Genomic DNA, 21,019 nt, shown 5'->3' on the forward strand with positions numbered 1-21,019 from the left:
AGCAACATTTTTTTGAAAGTGACTTAATCCTACTAAACTTAATGCAGAAATTTGTTTTAAAATAAATTTTAAATTGTATGTAGTGATCAACATTATGTCGACAGAACTCATCACAATACTATTAATGCAACTGAAAATCAATAAATCAATAAATTAGACCTTTTAACTTGTAACCATGCATTTATTTAAGTTGTGGTAATAAATCCCATGAAATTTGTGTCAGAGTGATATTAAAATTGGCACAATATTATGAGTCCCGTTCCATGTTTTTTGCAACTGCTCCTTCTGAACGGCAGCCGCCTGACGACGGTTACCGTGATCTTTGAGGGAACGCAGTTAAATCATAGACACACACACACACACACACACACACACAGCTCCTGCATCTCTAAACCTGTACCGTGTTGGAGTTTGAGCAGCTTTCCGGTGAATATGGCGGACCCACTGTGTGCTTCCACAAGCATAAATCACCCTCACCGCAGTCAAGTCTCTCTCTCTCTGTTACGACTCTCTCTTTGTCATGGTTCAAGCCTCCGTTTGCTCTATTCTCTGAGGATTATCTGAACGAAACTGAATTGAACGCAGCTCGGCGGAATAATAAGGCATTCAGCTGGCCGGCCTGACACTTGGCGTGTAATTAAGGGCCTGGTGCTGCCGTTTGATGCCAAATGAAAGAAAATGGCTTGGCTCTCTCCTGCTGATTGCTGCCTGGCATCTTTCACCTGAATTTCCCGGCCATCCCGGCATTGTGCAGCCGATTGCGAGTGCGTGGGTAATTGCACAGCGAGTGGATGACGGCTCCCGTAGACTGTGTGGCACCGCATCACTGCTCAGGAAAAGTAGCGCACTACACACAGGCTTCATGGTGTGCAAAATAAGGCGGGTCAGATGACTTCGAGAATCAGCATTAAAGTGGCTGATTATAAACGTCATTTAGGAAAAACGGCAAGAACAGAATGTGATCACATGGATAGTGAGCGGCACACATTTGCTGTTCTTTATGCTAACTTCATTGGGATAAATTAAGGAAGTGTTCATGGAGAAGGCAATCCCATAATGCAAATGCACTCAAATTTGGGGCATGGTTTCACTAAATTTCAGACTTAATACGGTAATAATGGCCAGTAACACGCTGGATTAAACATGAAATTTTGACGTAGAAAATCTGGAATAGTAATATTAAACACAGTCTAATAATCTTTGTTTTATTCACAACTTCAAAAAAATCTTTTGTACAGTGTATTTGAGCAAGAGTTGAGCATTACTAAAAGCTTATATCACACTGTAAAAGTGTAATCTGCAGTTGTTACCTTGAACAAAAAAAGAAAGGTTTGTTGTATTCATTAATGCATTCAGATTGTGTCAGTTATGTTAAGTCATATTTTTTTATTTGATTAAAACCAGCTCATTTGTTTTCTTTAAATGTAGAAATGTACACGACTTCTTACGGTTTCATTAACTTCCTTGTCTTTTACAGATCTGGAAATCATAATTTGAAACCTGATATTTCCAGCTTTCATGGCTGTGAAAAAGTAATGTTTTAAACCTGAATTGTAAAGGCCTTTAGAAGAAAATCAAACCTAGATTGTGAAACGTACACATGAATGCATTTCAGCAAAGGGTTTCCTAAAATATTATCCGAAAACACCTTCTAATTAAGACAGTCTCCACACACTCTTAACGCAGATTTAGACAGATGATGATTCCTCACATCGTCACATGAAAGAACCTCAGATGCCTTTATAAGACCTCTCACAAGCGGTTTCATTAAACACTTTACTAAAATCTGTATGTTTGTGTGCTTTCTCTGTGCGTGTGTGTGTGTGTGTGTGTGCGTGTGTGTGTGTGTGTGTTTGTGTCTGTGTGTGTGTGTGTGAGTGTGTGTGTGTGTGTGTGTGTGTGTGTGTGTGTGTTTGAGAGAGAGAGTTTTCATTGGTTTGTGATCAACACAACACCTGCAGTTATGTACAGACGAACTAAATAAGACATACACATAAACAAATGGAGGAAAATTGTTACATTGCTGAATCTACTATGTGCCTTTTGTTGTCTGATTGATAAGTGGGACTTTTTTTTTATCCACTGAAAGTATTTTAGTATAATTGTGCAAACTTCAACCTTCCTTCAGCTCGTAGTTCACATGTCTTTTTGCTGTGAAATTTTTACTGATTTTTATAAAGTGAATTTTTCCAGATGAACACTTACTGTATTGAAGCAACGTAGGTTTACTAGATTATCAATACATCATTTTTTAGAAAAATCATGTCCAAATCTAAGTATTAAATAAGGTACTCAACACAAAAACACACAGTCCTTGAACGGAGACGTTACGTCCACTGAACCACCACTGAATGGCTGGGATCCCTGTCTCGGCAGCGTAGGTATGACTCACTGGCCGATGTTCATGGTCTCGCTTTGTTACCACTTGGAGGTGATTAAGCTCCCAGGCCAGACCCCAATACGTCAGTGTGACGTAACATCTCCATTCCCTCCTTCAGGGAACAGGGGTTACATTAGTAAGCCCATTTACATTTATTCATTTAGCGAAAGGGTGTGTAGTGATGACGCTGAAGCTGAGATTGTTTAGTGGAACGGTACGTGATGCGCTTATTTATGATCCTAAGCCCAGTTCACACAGCACGTTGATCCTGAAAAATTGGCAGAAATATTTTGTGAACGCAATTGATTGCGTTTGATTCTGGGATCAATCCCGGAACGCTGCCCTGTGTGAACAAAGCCGTAATCAATGGCGTAAGGGTGTGTCGTAGAGATGACGATGAAGCTGAGATTGTTCGCCAGCTTAGTGGAGCGGGACATGATGCGCTAGTTTATGATCGAATCAGAAAAAAATGCACAAGCGTCGAGAGAGAGAGAGAGAGAGAGAGAGAGAGAGAGAGATCGCAGATCATAGTCAAATTTAAGACGCTGTGGAGAAATTACATGTCACATCGATGCCACGTGTCTTTACAGGATCTTTACGGGATGTGTGTGAACTCTGGCAGTGTTAATGCACCAAAATCAAACGATCCCGGGACAAATTCTATGTGTATTTCCTGCAATCTTTGTGTGAAAACGGCTCTAGACATTTTTACACCCTGTTTGAAATTTTCATTAAGTTTTGTTCACGGATTCTTTTTTGCATGCTTTATGTGTGGTTTCCTGGTTTATCATTACTGAATTCTGCATGCCATGGTCTCGATTAGATGTTTTTCCATTTGCCAAGTTCTTGATTAGTTAGTGGACCACAGCACCTCACTGGAATAAATGACATTTGGCTCATTAACCCATTCTAATATGTTCAGTCAAATTCTAATTGGAATCCCTAAAGGCGTTTGTTGTTTTGTAGCATGGAAACTCACAACATTCACAAGGTTGAGGTTGTCTGTGGATCGATTATAAGGGCAAAATCAAGATGAATTATGACTGCTTGTTAAAATGAATATGTTTTTTATTGACTGAATGTGTTTTATTTTAATGTGACAGCGTTTGTTCATTATTTTAACCTGGTGCTGCTCGTGTGATGGTCACATTTTTTTTCTTTTATAAATTCAATTAATGTACTTTATTTTAGTTCAATAATGTTTTTTCTGTCATTTTTTAAATTTTGAGGGGATTCTATGGCACTAAATTATATTTATGCAGTAGTTATAATCCATTTATTACCTATTAACCATTTTTTGAGCATTTAGCTGCAAATTAAATTTCCAAATTAAACTACTGTAAACCTTGAATGCTTTGAGCAGCACACTTAAGTTGCATCTCTTTTTAAAGGGTATTTTAAATTTAGCAGATTATTGCTGAAGTGAAAAAGGAAAAGAATGAAATGAAAGAAAGAAAGTTATACAAGTTTATTGTTGTGAATAATGCACAAAAAGCTATTTTCAAATTTGATATGAAATGTATATTTTCGAAAACATGTTTTACTCAAAGAAAATCAAAGCAATAAATCTAAACTATATAACTTTACAAACACATTTTCAAGATTAGTAATAATTTTATTATTTTTTATTATAAAAAAAAAGAAATGAATACATTTTAATTTAGCAAGGACACAATGAATTTATCAAAAGTGACAGCAAATAATTTTTTCCATAGTTTTTTTTTTACAAAAATTCTATTCATCAAGGAATCCTGAAAAAAGTATCACAGTTCCACAGTTTCCACAAAAAATATGAAGCTGCACAACTTTTTTGAGCATTGATAATAATCAGAAATGTGTTTTTTTTAGCAGAAAATCAGCATATTAAAATTATGCTGAAAATTCAACTTTGATCAGAGGAATAAATTACATTTTACAATATATTCACATCAAAAACAGTTTTAAATTACAATAATATTTCACAATATTAAGTTTTTTACTGTTTACTTTTGATCAAATAAATGCGGTCTTGAAGAGACTTCTTTCAAAATATTAGAAAAATCTCATGGACCCTAAACTTTTGAACAGTAGTGTAAACTCACAAAATCATGATCACATTCCACCCCAAAATATAAAGGAAAAAAAACATGATTTTTTTTTAATGATTATTTTATTTCAGATTATGAACATGTTTTTAAACCAATATAATGTGTTTAATAGTTTCATTTTCCAAATACGTCCTGCTTCTGTGTGTTTTTAAAGTGTTTTCACAGAGCAACACGCAGGGAGCCTTGCAGCTCTGATATTAAGCGTGCTATCGGGCTCCCGGAGGGGCCCTTCATTGTCCCACCACACTCCACTGCAGCACCACTAACACATCATTTGTTACCACCCGCTTCACTGGTTTTAATTAGTGTCTCTGAATGCTGCCGCACAACAGAGGCTCGAAAAAAATCAAACACAACTGCTCTAAATTTGTTTGTATCTGCTCCAGTTTCACCACACAAGATCCTCCCTTCACACAGCCAAATACACACGAGCTGTTTGAGTTTCTCATCTTCCTGCAACATATTTTCTCTGTCAATATCACACTGTAGCTGAGCTCTACTTCACAACAGACGACATGTTCTTGTGGCAAACGCAGTGAGGAAGTTATATGTCATGTGACTAATCCTGCTGGTGTGGAAAAGTTAACATGAGCTAGCAATCGTGTGATTTGTGAAGTAATGGGATCTCATGACCTCATGGGGTCTGTAATCATGTCTATTATGTTTTGAACAAAAAGAAGAATCATATGGAATATCTTTTTTTATGTTTTTTTGTTTTTAATAAATCCTTTTAAAAATGTAAACTATAATCACGATCATCATTGGAAAAGCAGCATGAATAGTCGTGTTTTTTTGTGCTTGAATGTGAAATAAAGCTCTTTAAAATAGAGCTGGAAAAGGCAAAATTGGTTAAATGATCAGTCATATTCTATAGGAAGAGGTGATATACTGTAGCTAATGAGCTAATGAAAGATCAGAATTTACCAGTGATTTCTCACTTATTAGCAATAAAATTAAGATGTGTATGTGGGGAAGATATTAAAGCTGCTACATCGCTGCATTCTTCTGTGCGATTTGCTTGTTCATTTATGTCTATACTAACAAGTTTAAATCTTTTCATGTTTCAGAAAATGAAATTGGAGGAGGTGTAGTGACCTCTTATCAGTCGCCGAACACAGAGGGCCGTGGGCCAAACAGAGGTCTGAACCAAAGAGCAATTCAACCGGCAATTACATCAGGTACCACTGCAAACTGTCTGTCTGTCTTTATATCTGTCTGTCTGTCTGTCTGTCTGTATGTCTGTCTTTATATCTGTCTGTCTGTCTGTCTTTATATCTGTCTGTCTGTCTGTCTGTCTGTCTGTCTTTATATTTGTCTGTCTGTCTTTATATCTGTCTTTCTGTCTGTCTTTATATCTGTCTGTCTTTATATCTGTCTGTCTGTCTGTCTGTCTTTATATCTGTCTTTCTGTCTTTATATCTGTCTGTCTTTATATCTGTCTGTCTGTCTGTCTTTATATCTGTCTGTCTGTCTGTCTTTATATCTGTCTGTCTGTCTGTATATCTGTCTGTCTGTCTGTCTGTCTTTATATCTGTCTGTCTTTATATCTGTCTGTCTCTCTGTCTGTCTGTCTTTATATCTGTCTGTCTGTCTGTCTGTCTTTATATCTGTCTGTCTGTCTTTATATCTGTCTGTCTTTATATCTGTCTGTCTGTCTGTTTGTATGTCTGTCTTTATATCTGTCTGTCTGTCTGTCTTTATATCTGTCTGTCTGTCTGTCTGTCTGTCTGTCTTTATATTTGTCTGTCTGTCTTTATATCTGTCTTTCTGTCTGTCTTTATATCTGTCTGTCTTTATATCTGTCTGTCTGTCTGTCTGTCTTTATATCTGTCTTTCTGTCTTTATATCTGTCTGTCTTTATATCTGTCTGTCTGTCTGTCTTTATATCTGTCTGTCTGTCTGTCTTTGTATCTGTCTGTCTGTCTTTATATCTGTCTGTCTGTCTTTATATCTGTCTTTCTGTCTTTATATCTGTCTGTCTGTCTTTATATTTGTCTGTCTGTCTTTATATCTGTCTGTCTGTCTGTCTTTATATCTGTCTTTCTGTCTTTATATCTGTTTGTCTGTCTTTATATCTGTCTGTCTGTCTGTCTGTATATCTGTCTGTCTGTCTGTCTGTCTTTATATCTGTCTGTCTTTATATCTGTCTGTCTGTATATCTGTCTGTCTGTCTGTCTTTATATCTGTCTGTCTTTATATCTGTCTGTCTGTCTGTCTGTCTTTATATCTGTCTGTCTGTCTTTATATCTGTCTGTCTGTCTTTATATCCGTCTGTCTGTCTTTATATCTGTCTGTCTGTCTTTATATCTGTCTGTCTGTCTTTATATCTGTCTGTCTGTCTGTCTTTATATCTGTCTGTCTGTCTTTATATCTGTCTGTCTGTCTTTATATCTGTCTGTCTGTCTTTATATCTATCTTTCTGTCTCACTGTCTGTCTGTCTGTCTGTCTATCTGTCTGTCTTTATATCTGTCTGTCTGTCAGTCTTTATATCTGTCTGTCTGTCTTTATATCTGTCTGTCTGTCTGTCTTTATATCTGTCTGTCTGTCTGTCTTTATATCTGTCTGTCAGTCTTTATATCTGTCTGTCTGTCTTTATATCTGTCTGTCTGTCTTTATATCTGTCTGTCTGTCTTTATATCTGTCTGTCTGTCTATATCTGTCTGTCTGTCTTTATATCTATCTTTCTGTCTCACTGTCTGTCTGTCTGTCTATCTGTCTGTCTTTATATCTGTCTGTCTGTCTTTATATCTGTCTGTCTTTATATCTATCTGTCTGTCTGTCTGTCTGTCTGTCTGTCTGTCTGTCTCTCTGTCTGTGTGTCTGTCTGTCTGTCTGTCTGTCTTTCTATCTGTCTTACAAAAGTCACAACTCCTTTCCTGAACACGCCCCTCATCTGCCATTGGTCGGCAAACAGATAGTCCCGCCCTAAAGTCACGGCATTGGTTGAGTCTCTGCTGCTGTTTTGAGCTACAGTACAGATCAACTGTGTAACACTTTTCAGGAAGACAACCTACAGTGACTTATTCTGCACACAAATTATTTAGCTCAAAAACAAAATGCAACAGTTTGCATCAGTCCTTTTGAGTTATGACAACTTAAAAAAATTATGTTCGACTAACAAACTCCATTTAGTTAAAGTAACTTAATAACTGGTAGCATAAACACAAATTGCTTGTAGTAGTAGTAGTACTGTATTGATCCTAGTTGGGAAATGAAAGTGCATTAGCAGCAATACATGAAGACAGTAAAGTACTCACAGTACACACATACTATACACGTATATTAAATAACAAATTTCCCACAAAAAAATAAAATAAAAATAATAATTATTGCACATCTTGTTTAAAGTTTTAAAGGTACACTGTCTAGTTTAAGTATTTTATTAGCTAAAATCAATGTCTTTATTCATAAATATGTCCTCATTGGTGTAAAATTACCTCTGCCAATGATCCGACTTATCCTCGTAAGCGAAGAATTTCGTATCTTTATTTACATGGGATGGGTAAGTCCAAGGAGGCTTCCATGTCGTTCCGCCATCTTGAAAAACTATAATAGCAGAGAGGGACAAAAAGCACTAGCCTACCTCAGCGTGTTTCCACAGCGGGTTTCATTCAGAGCCAGCGTCACGTGACTGACACCAGCTGAGGACGAGGAGATCAGTGAGAGGCGCGTGGCACTGTCCCGGCAAATTTGAAAGGCTGCACGGTACTTTATAATCCAGGATCATAGTGATGCTGAGCCACAAGAGAAGGAATCCCCGCCGGCAAAAATAAATAAATCCTTTTGCATTTAAAAGGAACGTGACCACGAATTAAAAAAACGTGGGTAAATATTGGAGCATAGTTCATGCCTTTTACAGTCTGTGATTCACTGTAACATTCGTTTGTTCGTTGCAGTTTGTTTGAAATAACGAACCTCATCACCCGAAAGAAAACTCGATGAAGTGCGATTGGAAGACATGTTGTCAACGCTTCTTGCTATATAACGTCTACCGTAGTTGCAACGCGCATTTGAAAAAGCGAGGCGCTAGAGAGCACTATTCGTTTGAATGCAAAATACAACTTCACCGCTAGATGGGAGAAATTCCTACACAGTGTGCCTTTAAGAAGAAGAAAAAAAAAAAAAAAAAGGTCAATCAATAAAAGCAGTAATGTACATTTTATGTCTGATAATGACCTGCATTAATACAGCGATGCGTGTAGTGACCTAACTCCGAGATTGACTGGTTAATGATGATACCTCGGCACAGGATAGATGAGTTGTAAAGTCTCACAGGCATGAATGACCTCCTGTAGCGTTCTCTGTTCACCGTGGCTGGATCAGTCGTGACTCGTGAGGTGTTGTTAGTGCTGGTCAACAGCGTGGACATTATTCTCCTCTCTGTAACAAGCTCAAACATGTCCAGATCCAGTCCAATGACAAAGCTCTTCTAAGCTGACTATTCACACAAAAATTAAGTTGTTCCAACCAATTTCAACATTGATCCTTTCCATTTCAGATCAAAATGACGGCGAGTATAGCATAGGCTAAATGTAACTTCTTTAGCTTGCAAACTTCATGAACTAGTCAGACATTATTTGTCACTGGCATGAGTGCAGCCATTGCTCACAGCGATCAGTAACAAGCTCAAGTCAAACATAACAACATTAAACATGAGCAGGTCTGTTCCTTTACTAAAGCGCTTAAAATAATACATAATTCCAACACTTATTCTCCTTATCCTAAGCAAAGCATGCTGGGAACTAGAAATCACAATTCTCAAAGTTATCAAGAGTACACTTTTAATTTTTAAAACAAAAATCTGCTAATGCGTATATTTCAGTTTAAATTACACACAGTAGAAGTATTACACAATATTAACACTATTATTCAACAGAATGTTTGCAACTTAATAAATTCGAATTTTTAACTTACAACCTTTTAACTTAACTTATAGGTCACCTAAACATATGACTATATATGTGACCCTGGATCACAAAACCAGTCTGGAGTCGCACTGGTATATCTGTGGCAATAGCCAACTACATTGTATGGGTCAAAATTATCCATTTTTCTTTTATGCCAAAAATCATTAGGATTTTAAGTAAAGATCTTGTTCCATGAAGATATTTAGTAAATTTCCTACCGTAAATATATAAAACATGTATTTCTGTGAGTGAATGCAGCACAATCGTGAACATAAATGCACAACTTTAAAGGAGATTTTCTCAAAGTTTTTAGATTTTTTTGCACCCTCAGATTCCAGATTTTCAATAGTTGTATCTCGACCAAATATTGTCATATCATAACAAACCACACATCAATGGGAAGCTTATTTATTCAGCTTTCAGATGATGTATAAATTTCAATTTATAGAAATTGACCCATGTGACTGGTTTGTGGTCCAGGGTAACATATGCACATACATCAAAACACACACATCACTGTCATAAACACAGGCTCACATTAAAAAATGAAAGCATTCATTAGATGTTGATTGTATGTGTGTCTCTCCGCAGATGGAGGTGGATGTAGCAGATGAGAAGCGCCATTGCACACGCTCAAAAGGTATTCTGCTCTCCGTCACGTACACATAACACACAACACACAACACACAGATGTAATGTGGCGATAGCTCAGACCGGCCTTTTGTTTGAGTGATAATCTCATCTTCCCTTTCAACTGACCTCTCACGTCCTTCTGTCTCTCTGTGTGCTTCTTTCACAGTTCCCCTGGAGCCAGCCATACACGAGTTGTTCAGGTCAGTGTTTTTACACACGGGCTGGCAGAGAGCTCTTTACCTGCGTAATGGCTGCCAGTAACTGTGTTGTGATCACGCTTTCCTGTCCTCCCATTTTCCTTCCATCTGTCATATCCTTTTGGGTGATGATCAGATAGTGGCACTTTGCTAAGCTGCAACTATTTCTCCATAGGATGACATATGGCCAAATCCTTTTGGAGCCGAGAATCCGAGAATAAAAAACACAACATACGCTTCACTTTTTTCAAACTTTGGTTTGAAGGTTGTTCTAAATTGATCATTTTCACGAAATGATGTGAGAAATTTACACCTCTGGTTAACATAAAATGAAGGCGGTGAATCGGGTAGAGATTGAACTGATGGATATCACCATACGCCACAGTTGAGTAAGCACAGTGCATTAAGACAGTTGTTTTATATTAATTACATTAAATATGCACATATTTGCATATATTTCCATAACAGAAATCTGAACATTAAAGCCAGGTTCAAATTCCTGTTACATATTATAGTTAAAGGTTTTCATAAAGGGTAGTTTGCATATCTTTTTTTATCACCTCATAAATCAGATAATACTGTGAACAGAAAAAAATATCACTATATTTTTAAGAATAAAATGTTAACTCTTTTCCCGCCAGCGTTTTCTAAAAAGTTTTTTATTTGTGATCATTTTCACAAAACTTTTATGGCCTCCAGAATATTTTGTTGTATGAATATCTGAACATGCAATATTTCAAAAGAAAGAAAAGAAAAAAACTGTTTAATTCTAGCTTAATGCATTTTTTTTTAATCATCACTTGAATGTGAGAAAGTTTCATAAAAAAGCAACATTTTGAGCAATTATAAATGACAGAAATGTCTGTCAATGGCGGGGAAAGAGAAAAATATACACCGTTCGACAAATGAACAAATGTAAAAAACCTCTATGTAAAATTCTTCTCAATATAGATAGGAATAGTAATAAAACTGTCAAGTTGTGTGTAATAAGTGCTGCTGAAGTGGAGATTTGTTTGTATGAATTGATGTGTAAATATTTGGTTCAGTGATGTTAAATCATTTTTTTGACTTGAATAAAACCATTAATTTAGATGTTACACTGTCAGAAAAAAAGTGCAAAAATGATGCCTTTTTCACTGTACAGTACCCTTAAAGGGACAACTTGATATGTTATCTGCCCCTAAAAGAGGCATTTTTGTTCCTCAGAATAGTAATATGTAAGGCACCACTATGAACTTTTATACGGGTAAATAAGGTTTCTGGAATTAGAAAAATGTGTAGGACAGGACTTGATTTGGTCCTTGGAATTGATTGGCTCGTAGGAAGATGTCTGAAGTCAGTTGGAGGATATTAATCTCCACGTCGAGATATACATCATGAAGAGAACAGACGTCGTTTTGATTAAAGATTACAAGGAAGGGCATATGAATTTAAAAAAATGTGCAATCATTTATAAAACACTGCAACATTCCCGAAAAAAAAAACAAGAATGGTCAATTTGGGTTTCGTGATGAATTTAAAAGTTGTCCAGACACTTGACATTTGTTTTGGAATCAATGCCTACAAACAATGTGGCTCAACTTCAGTATCTGGACCAACAGTCACACATCAGCTAACAATAAAGAAACAAACCGAGTCCAAACTACAGTGAAGGCATCAAATAAAAGGTCACAGTGATTCATCTCCTAATCTCTCTGAGAGCGTCTGCTGTGGTCCGAGTCTGAGTGCGACTGTCACTTTATTATATCAAAGCCTGGCGCATTTGTGCTCATCTAACATCATCACCAACGTGATAGAAAACAGAATGCGGGTCAATATATTGTGTTTTATTAACTAAGTGCTTGGAGCGGAGTGAATGACACTGAATGTGTGTCGCATGAAGATGAGTTTCTTCTGTGAGGAGAGAGTGGATTGTGAGCCTTACATGTGCCGCTCTGATTGCACTCTCTCTCGCTCGCTCGCATCCATAGACAGTATATAAGATGGACACAGCGACCCCATAGACTTCAACGGAGAAAAGTGAAGCCCATTTGAAGCACTCACTTCCTGATCGCCAGGCGAACTGCGCAGACTCAAACTGAGCTTGGTGACGTGAGCAACGTGTCTGACAGTTGTCAGTCTTCTAGTAGCTGTGCCGAGAGAAATCTGAATCATTCCCTTCCGAATCTCGCAGAGACGGAGAGCGCGAGTATTATTATGAGCTAGCAGCGGGAGCAACTTTATCACTCTCTATGGGCTTCTCCCTTGACTTTATCAGACTTTATGCCTCCACGTCCCCCCGATTGCCCGTGAGCTTCTCCGCCGGTCTATACGGTAATTTCTCTACAGTGTGTCAGAGAGTCGAGTGGTTATGACGCAATCGTTAGCCTATTTTTACAAAAACGGCTTCTACGGGGCCATAACGTAAGGCACAAGGTAATGGAGCCTTTTATACATTGTCGTGTTTCTTTAGAAATAAATAATGGACAAATGGAGTCTTTAAACGCCTCAGATGAAAAGTAATTCTCTGTCAAAGTGACGCCAAAATGAATGGGAGTCAATGGAGTGCTAACAGCAGGAGAAGTTCTGCTACAATGGCGGCGCCCGGGGAGGCTTCAGTTTCCGGCGGATGGATTATCCCCTTGCTCGTATCCCAGTTAAATCATCACCATTGTCATGATCCACTACATGTGTTATGTTGAACTAATGATGTCATCATCAGCTAAAACGCATGCGCATGTTGTCGAGTCGCTTTCACATTCACGCGAATCAGACCATTTCTTCCAGGTAGTCTACTCTCGAGCCAAGGCACTAATATTTAAAGGGGTCATGAACTGACTTTTAAATTTGTTTTAGGTCAACTTAGGTCAACTTATGACCGCTTGTAAAAATCGCTTGGTTTTTACATTCAAAAACATCAAAATTAATAAGTAATAGGCTATTTTCTACCCTCGTAGCTCCTGAAACGCTCTTTTTTATGGGCGTGCCGCATTGAAGACTTTGAAGTAAACGCCCACTGCTATGATTGGATACCAGTTTTGCATATTATAATGAGTTTCATGTAATGCGTGAATCTGTGGGCGGGGCTAAACAGGCGGTGTTGAAGTGGGCGTCGATCTTCTTCTGTGGAGGCGGAGTTTGATACTCTTTGACGTCATAGATGATTGAAAAACCTGTCGTTCGCTGTGCCTGGTGTCAATAAAAGCTTTTACTGGACTAACAAGGAAGTTTTCAGTTCTGAAACTTACAGGATATTCTTATAGTATGATGACCTCTTATATGTCAAAAGCTCAAGGAAAATTGTATTTCTCAGTTCATCACCCCTTTAATGTAAAGGGGGGAATAATATTTACGTTGTCATTTGTGGTGCTGGTCGCTTATTTGTGTTCACGCTCTGTAGTCTGAAGACCGCCAAAGGTTTCTATTTAAAGTGCGATTTGTTGCGCTGATGTTATGAATGAAGTCCACTGGAGGCAAGATGGCTGAGAAGCCAAATGCAACTTTACTTAACAAACATAAAACAAAGGCATGAAACAGAACCAAGGACATGAAACTAATACTAGACAGAGACACAGGGCAAACATGAGGGGTTAAATACACATACTAATTACAAGACAAGGAACACCTGTGGACAATGATCAGACAATCTAACAAGTGACAAGACACATGGCAGGATCACATGACAAACAGGGAATCACATGACAATGACAATGACAAGAAACAAAAACCCAAACCGTGACAGTTGAGGATTGTAGTCAATCACGCTGAAACTGAAGGGGTTGACAGCTTCTGTGATTATAAATGAGCGCTCTTTACTCGCTTTCTGTATATAATCTATTTACATTTTAAATAAAAGTTGTATTTTTCATGCTGCTAAGAGGACCGAAGGCCACATATACACTCCAGAGCTGCAGGAGAGACAACAGTAATTAAATGCAGAGTGAATCCGCTAAAATAACCCAGATATTATATGACACTAAAGGCTCATAATTGGCTATAATTTTAATTTATGGTAACCTCTCTGTATAGCCTATGGTGTGATTTATGCACATTTGTTCTAAATAGCCAGGCAGATTGTTCACATAATGTAGGCAAACTTTTGTATTGTTTATACAGTATGACGGATGCACGCTCTCATCTTTTTACCATGTTGGGCTGCGTGTCTATTTTTTTTTAATGTATCAACTCAGAATGACGAATGTTGGTTTGATTGCTTGTGTTACATGATAAATACATAATTAGTATCTACCTGATGTAGTATATTTAATGCAGGTGCGGTTCAGGTCAGGTGTTCTGTTAACTACTGCATATGCGCTACAGGACCCGTGCAGGACTTGTGTTCGGTTCCCCGGTGCACTCCCATGTCCACATGACAGCTTTCATATTACCAATTTTTCATGCAAACCATGCCCTGTTTCGTATTAAACTGAGAGCACCCTTAAACAAAGGGACTTTTTGTACAGGTTTTTGCCCTTTAGAGCTCGTCGACAGTTTCAACTTCACTCTGTAGACTGCGCACTCTGAACTCCTTTACCAGGTCATTTGTTCTAGTTAAAGCTCCACCAGAGTAGAGCGCGGGCGATAGCAACACCATGGGTTTGATCCTCAGGGAATGCATGAGCTGATACAATGCACTGTGAGTCCCTTTGGATAAAAGCGTAGCAGTGTTATTTTAGGATATTTGAGATACTATTATAGATACTATTATTGTCACGTTTTGTTCCTTGTTCCATTTACATTTACATTTATTCATTTAGCTGACGCTTTTATCCAAAGCGACTTACAATTGCTATATATGTCAGAGGTCGCACGCCTCTGGAGCAACTAGGGGTTAAGTGTCTTGCTCAGGGACACATTGGTGTCTCACAGTGGATTCGAACCCGGGTCTCTCACACCATAGGCATGTGTCTTATCCATTGCCCCATCACCACCCCTGTTTCATGTATGTCATGTGATCCTGCCATGTGTTTTCTTCTTCTTCTTCTTCTTCTTCTTCTTCTTCTTCTTTTCAAGTTTAATGGCGGTTGGCAATCCAAACTTAAATGGTGCATTCCCGCCACCGACTGGATTGGAATGTGGATAACGTGATGGTAGTAGTGACCTAAATCCTGTTACTTAAATGAGTGTCTTTTAAGAAATTAAATACTTCTTCATATATTTTAAATTGCTTTGGGCCATTACCTAATAATGCTTGGATAGAAAACATGTGTTCTCTTGTCTGATGTGTCATGTTGTCATTGGTTCATTGTTTCATTGTTCACAGGTGTCCCTTATCTAGTCGTTAGTCTTGTGTATTTAAGCCCTCATGTTTGTCTTGTGTCTTGGTCTATTGATTGTTTTATCTAACTACTGTTGGTAGCGGGGTTCTTGCTCTGGGGTTCTTGCTCTGGGGTTCTTGCTCTGGGGTTCTTGCTCTGGGGTTCTTGCTCTGGGGTTCTTGCTCTGGGGTTCTTGCTCTGGGGTTCTTGCTCTGGGGTTCTTGCTCTGGGGTTCTTGCTCTGGGGTTCTTGCTCTGGGGTTCTTGCTCTGGGGTTCTTGCTCTGGGGTTCTTGCTCTGGGGTTCTTGCTCTGGGGTTCTTGCTCTGGGGTTCTTGCTCTGGGGTTCTTGCTCTGGGGTTCTTGCTCTGGGGTTCTTGCTCTGCCGGAATTAAAGTTGCATTTGGGTTCTTGCTCTGCCGGAATTAAAGTTGTATTTGGGTTCTTGCTCTGCCGGAATTAAAGTTGCATTTGGGTTCTTGCTATGCCGGAATTAAAGTTGCATTTGGGTTCTTGCTATGCCGGAATTAAAGTTGCATTTGGGTTCTTGCTATGCCGGAATTAAAGTTGCATTTGGGTTCTTGCTATGCCGGAATTAAAGTTGCATTTGGGTTCTTGCTATGCCGGAATTAAAGTTGCATTTGGGTTCTTGCTATGCCGGAATTAAAGTTGCATTTGGATTCACTTCAACTTGCCTCCAGAGGATTCCTTACAATTATGATATCCATTTTCATTTTAATATCAGTTCAAGTTTTAGTACTTATGTCATTTTTTATTTAATGTCTAAATCGTTTTTAGATAAACTAAATGTAAAGGAGAAATGTTTACTTAGCAACAACTGTCAATATTTATTTAAATTAATGTTTATTGTAAGTAAAACATTTTTTTATTAAGTATGGTATTAGTTGTAGTTACTGTAACTATTATAAACCTGGTCTGCCAAAAGCATAAATGTAAAATTAGTAAACAAATTTAGACCTGTGACCGTAACCTCTGCTGGATAGGTGGAAAGTTCACAATTGTGTTCGATCATAACATGGACTCGATCAACATCAGTATTTTAGATTGTTGTCAATGTAATATTCCAAGTAATGTGAGCTCATAAGAACCTGATGCAGAAATACTTTTAGACATTTAGGATTTCATGTCAATGCTTGGCATAAATGTGTTTCTCTATCTTCTTAGTGATACAAAGTGCATTTCACAGGATCTTTCTAGGCATTTGTAAGCATATTTCTGTACATTTCAGAGCTATTTACATATTTATACTCTGTAATGGCATTGTCTAACATTGTATCTGGTACCAAATGCATACATGGCCAGCAAACAATCTGTTGATAGATTGACAGTTTTATATTTTTGGCCTAAATTTTTTACTTAAAACCATTCAGAAACACCCACATGGCCCTGGAAAAGACAGTTTTTGATTTATAAAAATATATATTTTTATCTTCATTTTTATCTTCAATATCTTCATTATTGGCAAAGAATCGAACCCCTTTTCATGCTGTATATTCAATGACCCTTGTCTGAATCCCAGCATGACGGCTAGTTTGATAGTCTCTGGACTGTTGATGGACAGCTGGCTTCACCGCTGCATTGATTGGCATCTCTGAGAAGAACGAGTGAGAATGAGAGGTGGCTAAAGATGGAGGTGAAGATTGCATTACTGTGCCCCTGCTCCCTCTCTTTGATGTCCCTCCACCAGCAGCTTTAACTAGATAATTAAAGATAAATAAAACAACGGTTCAATCATTACTATCAGCTTCTCTCTCTCTCTCTCTCTCTGTGCCTCTATCTTTCTCTTTCACGCTTCAGATAATTTCTTCTTCAGCTGGTGGGTTCTCATTTGCATGCTTATCAAAGTGTTTTGACTATCCAACGGGAGCTGCAGTGCTAAGGTGGGATCATTAATATGTTAATTAGTCCTTTTGACACTTTGCTTAAGCATGTGTACAACGTGCTCCTTATCCGTGACTTCAGTTCAGTCACATACTTGCTGGATGTATATGCACACTCGCTAAATCCATTCGCATCTGTTTTATGGCCACTATATCAGGCAAAAAAAGAGGACGGTTATGGACTAGTGTTTCAGTCTCGTAAAAATATTTGATAATTCACTGTAAACCCGCAAAAGTTGGCAAAACTAAAAAAAAAATGTATTTTGGACTTATACATTTTAATAACTTTAAATGTTTGAGTACACTAATTCATACATTTAACTTAAAACTTTCATGTAATCTCAATGTGAACACTTTTATTAGTACAAACTTAGCTAGCTTTAATAAGGTAATTTGCGAACATCTAATTTGTTAACATATTAGCAATAGTATGTTATACAGAAGCACTTGCTGTGTGAGTACAACAATACAGTATTATTTGCTCTCAAATCAAGCGCATGCTCCACTCGTCACCATGATGGTAACGATCGTAAAACCAACATTTTCCATCGGCAAAACATGATGGGAAATAGACATCCCAGCCGTTTCAGTTAACCTTAAAGGTGCTGTATGGAGTTTTCAGCGGCATCTAGCGGTAATGTTTCAGATTGCAACCAATATGTTTACAAGCGAGTGCGCGGGCTTTATTTTGTTTTTTATTATTATTTGGAGTTTGTGTTGGAGTCTGTGTTGTGCTTGTCGTTTCCTAGTATTAGCAGACTCCATGTCATAAAGTTGCAGTGTCGTCGCTGTTGAGTGCAAAGTCAGTAGACGAGGCGAGAGGCGAGACGAGCGCGCATGCAGGTCTCAGTCACGTCACTGGATTTGGCGGCAAATCCGACCCGGAGCATCACATAGGAATACTTGCTTTCAGAGGTAATAGCAAAACCCGCCGAGTGGATCATTTTATTGAGAGATTACAACCCCTTTCACACACAGGTAATAAAAAATTGATTCATTTTAGGGACTGTTCGTTATTTATTTAAGGGGCCACCGGAGGAGTTTTGAGATCTATAATCAAAAAAGACTTGACCCTCCCTTCGCCAGCAATACATTTTTCTATGACCCTCCAAAATGATTGTAAAAAAAGGCATGACCCTCCCCGATCATTTATTGATTACTTCTGTACTGGTTTGCGCTTGGCAAAGATGTTCAGATATCTCTATGCCTAGACCTACACCAAACGTTCATTAAAAGACTCCTGCACACCCGCCTTTTTCAAACTGGCGCAGCGCTGACTCGCGGTAGAATCTGCATGATTTGATTTGTTAAACATGAGGATTATCCGTCTGGCATCGCCGCTCACTCTAACATTAACCTAGATAATTGTTCGCTGTTCTTAGGCGCATAACCAAGTGTGTGTGCGGAGTGTGTAGCGCGCACTGCATGACATGGAGGCGCCGATGCGATTTGCATTTTCCTATCAACAGTGGAAACAACTTAAAATACTATATTTCTGGCCATACAGAAAAGAATAATGCATCAGTCGCAATACTTTTATTTGTGTAAACTCACAATAACAAGAAAACGTTTTGCTTTCGTAAAATAAAATAAAACAATCAGGGCGCGCTTTCATGGTCTCCGTGAACTGGAGCGCGTCAAAAAAAAAAAAAAAGCAGAAACATATCGTAGGCTATATAGCATAGGCCTACTAGCCTCAAATATATGAAAAAAATATCTATATAAAGCTTGATATGTCCACTTTTAAACGAAAAAAATCAAATCGAAAGCAAATATAATCTGAAATGTAATCCGTATAAGATGCATTTCTCTAAAGGCGCACTTTTACAGCGGAGATGTATGGAGACATGTTTGCAGCGGACACTGATTTAGAAAAAAAGAGTTTATTAATAAACAATTAAAATGCATCGTTATTTTTAAATACATATTTATTATCATTAGCCTGCTTTTCCGTCAAGATTATACATGCACTTGAGCGCAGAATGGGCTATATCCCATAAGCAGAAATTAACGTGCGACTAGTCAAATATTTAGTTTATGGCAACAATACATTTACTATATTTGACATTATTTAATTAGTAAGTATCCAGCTCTTTACATTACATTTTTTGAGTTAACAATTAGGCTAGTTAATGAACTAATAAAATAATAGAACAAGTTAAGATGCTAACTATAATTCTATTTAGCATGACTTGTTCCACCACGCAAATGACTGTTTTTAAGGTGACAATCTGTTTTCACATCTTCACATTTGAAGATTTACTGTATCTTGAAGATTGTTGTATTGTGTTGTATCTTCTGTTATAAAGATTGACATTTCGTTAATTAAAAAAATGAGCACATAAGGTTTTTAAAATGTTCTGTTAGATGTTCTGTGTTTACTACTTTTTGAATTGTGTATAATAATATATCTAATGAAGATATATTAACAAAAAAATCTTATATATTATATATAAAACATAGCCTAGGCTATATAAAATAAAAAAAGGTCCTCATTGGTTAATTTTGCCTGGGGCTCCCACTCAGTGTTGGTTCTGTCTTGCGATGAATAAGGGGCTGTTTACACCTGGCCACTTCATGCGTGTTCTGTGATGGGATAGCTATCCGATCGTGAAAAGACCAGGTATAAATGCCCTCCGAAACGCATTCGAGACGGATTTGAATCCGATCGCTCAAACCACTTCAGGGGAGGTCTGGACCACATTCCCGACAAAACTGGACAAGTGTAAATGCATCTGGTTGTTGAAACCACATATGTAAATTGTACTCCTCCGAAAAAATGCAATAAAATAAAAATAAACCCGAGAGCGTGTTATAGGCTATATGTTATAGCCAGACATGACGACGCTACTGCAACACGCATCACTGCAGATGAGCCAACGTGCAAACTATTTGAAGAATTGAAGATAGGATTTAAATCCGTTTTGCAAAAACGCATTTATGCGACCACACCAGATGTAAATGGAATCGTTTTGATAAATCAGATAGCTATCCGATCTGAGAAAACGCATGAAGTGGCCAGGTGTAAACAGCCCCAATGTAGCACGCGTCATTTGTGTTTGTTTTCAGACATGATAGCCTAACAGTCGTTTTATACTTGTGCTTATGCGATATCACAATTTTTGATCGTGGATGATGTAATATCTCCACGATCTGCTTTTGAAGAAATATGGTAGCCTCTCGTGCTACAGTGCACATTCTATCAACTGCAGTTCTGGCGCCTCAGTCCCAAACTCGACGTAGGCTACATATCACATGCAGCGGTAGAGTTACACTCACAGGACACTGCTTGTGATTCGCAATAACAAAAGTGTATTATTTGCTCGTGGTAAACATTTCATTGGCGTTCTGTTCTGACATGATGCACTTTTTCTGAGCGCGTGCGCACTGTCAAACAGCGCCAAACTGGACTTGATCTTTCGCGTCTGATTTTTGTCGGGTCAGACCCATCTGCTAGCTATGGGGGGACCGAGACTGAGAGAGCTACATGGAAAAATATGCACAAAACAAGCCACTTTGAAAGTTTGTTTTTTTCATGAGTACAAAAGTTGGGTGACCCTCCCCCTAGACTAAAAAAAGTTGGATGACCCTCCCCTCAACAAAGAATAAAAAGGCATGACCCTCCCCTATTTTCCTCCGGTGGCCCATTCCATAAATACCGAACGGTCCCTTAGTAGA

The 21,019-nt window shown here is 38.0% G+C and overlaps 1 protein-coding gene across 1 annotated transcript in view; it reads left to right on the forward strand.

The window, feature by feature from the left end:
- myt1lb (myelin transcription factor 1-like, b) overlaps positions 1–21,019 on the forward strand; it is a 169,522-nt gene that overhangs the window by 42,773 nt on the left and 105,730 nt on the right. The window contains exons 2-4 of the mRNA XM_079633122.1: positions 5,535–5,645; positions 9,967–10,015; positions 10,175–10,208. Of these exons, the coding sequence (XP_079489248.1) occupies positions 9,967–10,015; positions 10,175–10,208 (83 nt within the window). The 5' untranslated portion in view covers positions 5,535–5,645. The remainder of the gene's footprint in view (positions 1–5,534; positions 5,646–9,966; positions 10,016–10,174; positions 10,209–21,019) is intronic.

The sequence above is a fragment of the Phoxinus phoxinus genome, assembly GCF_949152265.1.
Source record: "Phoxinus phoxinus genome assembly, chromosome: 13".
In the NCBI taxonomy this organism is placed as follows: domain Eukaryota; kingdom Metazoa; phylum Chordata; class Actinopteri; order Cypriniformes; family Leuciscidae; genus Phoxinus; species Phoxinus phoxinus.